The sequence below is a fragment of the Alosa pseudoharengus genome, unplaced genomic scaffold, assembly GCF_046254945.1.
Source record: "Alosa pseudoharengus isolate Yale_2024_CS ecotype anadromous, Long Island Sound unplaced genomic scaffold, YU_APseudo_1.1 YU_APseudo_1.1_scf_5, whole genome shotgun sequence".
NCBI lineage: Eukaryota > Metazoa > Chordata > Actinopteri > Clupeiformes > Clupeidae > Alosa > Alosa pseudoharengus.
The window spans coordinates 21,898,058-21,904,057 of NW_027468837.1; the positions used below are offsets into that span (position 1 = coordinate 21,898,058).

A 6,000-nucleotide genomic window follows, 5' to 3' on the forward strand; every position below is an offset into this window, starting at 1 on the left:
CATAATGGAGTTTTAAAATCCAAGCAATCTACGTCCATACGAGAGTATTGAGCTCAGAAACAGAAAAAATCTATGTCCAAACTACAAAAATACAGATATGAAAAACATGAGACCATTCATGCTGTTCAATGTATAGGCATCTGTAACAATGCAGAATTTAACTGAACAACAGTTGCTTGCAAAGAAAGCAAGGTAAGCAAAGCTTGAAATTTGATATCCATGTTATCAATACTAGTGATGTAGTACTCGAGTCAGGTCTCGGACTCGAGACCGGTCTCGAGACCAATTTCTGCTTTCTCGGTCTCGGTCTCGTCTCGGACTCGTTCCTTCAAAGACTCAGTCTTGACTCGGTCTCAGACCACAGTGGGAGGAGAAAGACTCGTAATTTCAGACCGAGTCCTCGAGACCAACGCATTTTTTATGTTCATATAAAAAAAACACACAACACATAACAACAATAATAATAAAATGCAATGTTGACCGGCATTATTTAAAAATGACATCCCATGGAGCAATGCAAAGATACTGCCGTCAGAGCCGTTTATTTATCTCTATGGCTCTGCTGCCGGTGAGTGTCTGTAGGTCAGCATAGTCCATATTAAGACGTTAAGACTGCTCCTCTAAACAATTCCAAATCTAGCTTAGTCTGTAGGCCTAATGGTTGATTATTAACTGGGGTGATATTAAATTATGAATATGAAAACTGACATGTTTTTATGGTCTTGGTCTCGACTCGGTCTCGACTCCTAAAGGACTCGGTCTCGATTCGGACTTGCTTCCTCAAAGACTCGGTCTTGACTTGGACTCGACTGTATTTGGAAACCAACAGACTCGGTCTCGACTCGGTCTCGACCCTTCAAAGACTCGGTCTTGACTCGGACTCGGCATAGGCGGTCTCGTCCCCATCACTAATCAATACTTATCATCTTATTATTTTCTTTGAGGAAAGGGTAATATAAGTCATGTGATGGGAGCATGACTAATCAGGGAAGGAAATAGGAAGACAGCGTGTTTGTTAGCCTCATCGTTTTTCAAAGCTTTGTAAATTTGCCTGTCTACATTAACACATGACCCAAGAATTTTCAAACTGCTGTTCACACCAAGAACAATAGCTATGTATAACGTTAACGGCAAAAAAGTATCATCCTAGCTTATAGAAATGACTGCATCCACACATAAACTATAACGATAACGTCATGAAGAACGATCACTTTCAGAGTGATTTTGTGAACGATAAAAAGCTGACAGCCAATCAGAATCCATCAAATTTTAGCTATCACATTAAAGGTGCTCTAAGCAATGCCATGCGTTTTTTAAGGCTAAAACATTTTATGTCACTTACTGCAAACATCAGCTAACCAACCACTAGCTGTCTGTGTCCTGAATACACTGTAAAAAAACGCAATCTCTGTGGACAGCCCAGGCTCCAAAAACGGCAACAAAAACAACCTGGGCAAACCCAGCCCATGAAAACATAAGAAACTGTTCCAGCAAATCACAGGCGAGATGCGCGTTGAGGAAAGTTTCAATTGCACGGGAGCAGCACGGGAGGGAGGGGGAGGAAGTAACAAGCTAGCTCTCTGTTTTGTTTGAAAGTCAACAGAAGTGACGTTACCCAGCATCGCTTAGAGCACCTTTAATCAACACGAGGAGAAACTTTCCTTATCATTGGTCAGTGTGGATGCTTTTATCGTTATAGTTATAGTTATAATTATCTTTAAGTTATCGTTCCTGGTGTGGTGTAAACAGCCCTTAATACGAGGCTAACAGCGTTTACAAGTTGTTCCGTATGTTGTGTATGCATGGTGTTGATCGGAACAGAAGTGATCCTGATTAAAAACGAAAAAATGAATTTATGTAGACTCCATGTCAGTTTCAGCAACAGTCCAAGTGAACCAAGTTCACACTTGTGAGTTTTCTCAACTTCTTGGGGTTAGGGTAACGAACCGGAAAAAAAACACATTAGAAAGGTTCCCTGTTGAAAGGTGTTGAGAGTAGAGGTGAGTAGACATAACTCCATCTCCATTAGAACAGCAGCTATGGCACCTGAGCTGCCTCTGAGAGTTAATGCATTTGTGTAAGTGGCGCCAGAGTACTTGCAGCATAATAAGCTGCAAGTACTCTGCTGTTGAAGGAAGCTTCTCTGGGGAGACATGGAGAGAGTGTCGTGGGGAACAGCCACCACCAAGGGCATCTACTGCAATTCATCACGACTTCAAAGGAACTGCAGGCTCGATATGTGCTCATAAAACGCTGAGGAAGACTGTTTCAGAGAAGTCCAGTTCCTTTCCCAAACTCTATAAATATGCTTCATACAAAATGTCTGACTATGTCAAACAGCAAGAAAGGGCACTTTTAATTATTACTTATGAACACTGATGACTCAATATCAAATCAGACACACAAACCTATAAAGAAGAGTAAGCATCCTGTAGTTTTATAAATGCCACTGATATACTACTCAAAGTCTGCCTTGTGAATGTAAAACACTCACACGCTCAGAAAACAGAGAAATAATCTGACCACAGATCAAATGCAAAATTGAGTATGAAAAGGTAAGACAAATCTTTCATCTCCTTAGGAAAGCCATGAGGTAAGCCCCCTTCTTCCTCTCTCTCTCTCCTCCTCTTTCTCTCTCTCTCTCTCACTAACTGGCTCTTTCAGCTTCCCTCGGCATCCAAGGGGAATCAGAGTGACACCTGATAATGAACAGTTGAACAGCCAGAGCACCTGCACCTCCCTCCTGATACTACCTTCCTCTCCTCTCCTCTCCGCACTCCCAGCCCTGGAGGGCTCCACGGCGCTTTCATCCTCAAAATATCCACCACGCCGGCTGACGGGGAACTTGCGGGGAGTTTACAAGGGGTGAGAGAGAGAGACAGAGAGAGAGAAAGAGGAAAAGAGAGAGGGAGAGACAGGCGGAGTGAGAGAGAGGAGGAGAGAGTTAAAGTTTGCCACGGGGGGCAAGTTCTCTTACCGCCAATGCACAGGCTGAGGGAACACAGGCCATCCTCACAAGTCTCCGGGCTCTCGGCATCGCCCTGGTAACCCCGCTCCCGTTTCCGCGGGGACATGCGCCTCACAATGTTCAGCACTCGATTCACTCTGTCCATCCCGGCTGCCTGGCTACTGAGCCAATTCTCTCTCGTTTGCTCTTTCTCACTGTCTCTCTATCCTTCTCTCTCGAGTGTGAGGTTACATTAGACTCACACCACATAGACTAAATGAGACAGGGAGCAGAGGAAGAGACTGCCAGAATGTGAGTGTGTGAGAGTGTGTTTTTTTTTCTTCTCAGTCTCCTGCTCTCTCCCTCTCCCTCTCTCTCCCTCACACACAAATAGCAAGCGAGCTGCGTATGCGAGAGGGGTAAAAATTAAATCAACCTAGCCAGTCCTCATATACATGCACACACTCACTCTCTGTCTTACACACACAGACACACACTCCCTCTCTCACCATGAGGACACACACACATACACACACACACACATGCACTTCCTCTCCTACCATGTGGACACAAACACACACACACACACAATCTCTCTTTCTCTCTCTCTCTCTCTCTCTCTCTCTCTCTCTCTCTCTCTCTCTGCACACAGCTTCCACAAAAGCTCCCTGAGCCCCCCAGCTCTCCGCTCCCTCTCTGTGTGTCTCCCCTCATGACTTCATCCCTTAATCAAGAGATAACGCCTCAGGGTGGCTGATCAGGAACCAGGGGCTACGGCAACACTGTGGGGATACGCCTCAGGGTGGCTGATCAGGAACCAGGTGTTATGGCACCACTGAGGGAAGGGCTCAGGGCTCAGAATCACACAGCACATAATAAGGGCTCAACATAAGGAAGAGGGTCTCCTGGGGCCGTCGAGGTAATTTTGTGAACATCCTCTGAGATCAAGATATGCTTATCATATGCAAACTTTGCAGAGGGAAGTTACTGACCATTTTGACCAAGAGACAAGACTGACACCATTTTCAGCTAATGAAAACATGTCTCTCTCTGTTTGTTAAAACTGTAGAAGAAGAACTATTTGTTAACTGTAGTTTTTATGTGGCTCAATTGCAATGAGTTTAAATTATATAACAAAAAGCACAGCTAAGACAGAGAACAGAGTTAATAGAATTTTTAATCTTAACTTTTACCGAAACCTTAGTCAAACTCAGACATATATTGCATCATGTTGCCTTGATAATTCCAAACCCTTTCTTGTAGGCACTGACACATGCATCAGTTATGGCAAACACTGCACCACACACTCTCATACAACCCTGTAGCATGGAAATGACAGGCAGGAAGTTAATCTGGTGTAATGCCCTTTGTTTCAAGCTTTGTGGGGCGGGAGCTCCCTACGCTGTACCCCACATTTCTCACCCCTCTCTTCACAGCTGTCGGGTGTGTGTACCCCTCTTTGTCAAGACAACAGAACATTGCCATGGCGATGACACGGAGGGAGGGGGAAGCGGTGTGCCCGTTGGGGTATTAACTTCATCAGTGCATGCGAAGGTTGAGAGGACACCCACAAGGCTGCAGCTTTAATCCACTAAACCGCTTGTTCAGCCGCCCAGGAAGTGGAGTTTCACGCACTCCTGTTTGCCGTAGTGCGCCAGAACGAGTGACATATTGAGTACACAGAGTAGAAAAAAAGTCTTGCTCTCTCACTCACTCCAGAGTTAGTGATGCAGCACATGCTATACTGAATGTATTAAAGTTAAGTAGCAAAGAAGGCACACATAAAAAAATCCATGACTTCACATCAGGGGCAATTCAAGCTGTAACGTTACATGTAACATGTGAAGGAGCAACTGAAGAGGCAGAGCTGCCGCCTCTCAAGTTTGTGTGCAGTGGAGGCAGCCAACTGTGTGATGTAAACCTTGTTTCTCAAAGCCCTCAAGAGACACACTATCAAAGATAGAAGCCATACATAGATAGAAGCTTGTGATCATTAGAGACTGGTCAGCTAGCTATGCCTGAAATTAGAGCCCAAATGGTGAAGAACCATTTCCCTGTTAGATTATCCACAACTCCCGTAAGGCTTCAGATCTGTCGGCCCCAACCCACACTTCTTTTAAATCAAAACTTAATTTCTCCTTCACTATGCCTTTGATTAAACTATGCATTTTGGTTGTATATTTCAACTTGTTTTATTACTTTACTTTTTTCTTTTATTTCCACTTGAATTATTTTATTCTATGTATATATTACTGTATGTCCTTTAATGTTTTTATAACTGCTTATGTGAAACCCTTCGAAACATTTATGTGTATGAAATGTTCCATGCCGATAAACAGGCCTTGTCTCTAAGCCTCTTAAAGAGTATTCTCATTGCATTTCTACCACTCTACCATTCTAACATTTCTACTCATTGAGTTAAAGCTGACACATGCTGAAGACACTGCATACAGTTAAGTTAAATCAATGTACATGGTGGCGTGAGTAGACTACAGTCATTGAATGGCTGATACCAGAGTTTCCGCTAGAAAAAAATGGTGCCGGTCAAAGTGACCGGCAGAGGTTTCGTTTTCCGGACATTTTGATGATATGCCGGTCAAATATCCTATTATCCCTTCTTAATTAGTCAAATTGAGGAAAACTGGAGACAGGCTATGTAGCTTAAAGAATGGTATAATCAGGCTGTATAGAAGAGTCCGATTTGTTCGTTGTTTTAAAAAGGCTACGTTGTTTGTTGCTGCTACCCACGTTATCTCCAGTGGTGACTGTTTAACTTACACAGATGCGCACACACAAGAATGAGCGCTCACACCACTACACCACACCACCTAATGCTATGCCTCTTTATTTGATAACAATACATTAAGAAATGTTTCCTATTCTGGGAAATGTTTAGGTTCTTTTTCTTTCGGCCGCGGTTCAATGATACCGTTTAATTGTGCCGGAAATTATCCGCGGACCAGTAATCGCCTCGCCGAGGAGGCCCTAACCCTGCAGATGATCATAGACAGAGAACGCATAGGCCTACTGTATGCTTTGGGTAAAGAACACTT

General features: G+C 43.7%; 1 protein-coding gene across 1 annotated transcript in view; it reads right to left on the reverse strand.

Annotated features, from left to right (window-relative positions):
- The window catches only part of grip2b (glutamate receptor interacting protein 2b), a 151,473-nt gene extending 148,360 nt beyond the window's left edge, over positions 1–3,113 (reverse strand). The window contains exon 1 of the mRNA XM_076268728.1: positions 2,978–3,113. Within this exon, the coding sequence (XP_076124843.1) occupies positions 2,978–3,113 (136 nt within the window). The remainder of the gene's footprint in view (positions 1–2,977) is intronic.
- Between the last annotated feature and the right edge of the window lie 2,887 nt (positions 3,114–6,000).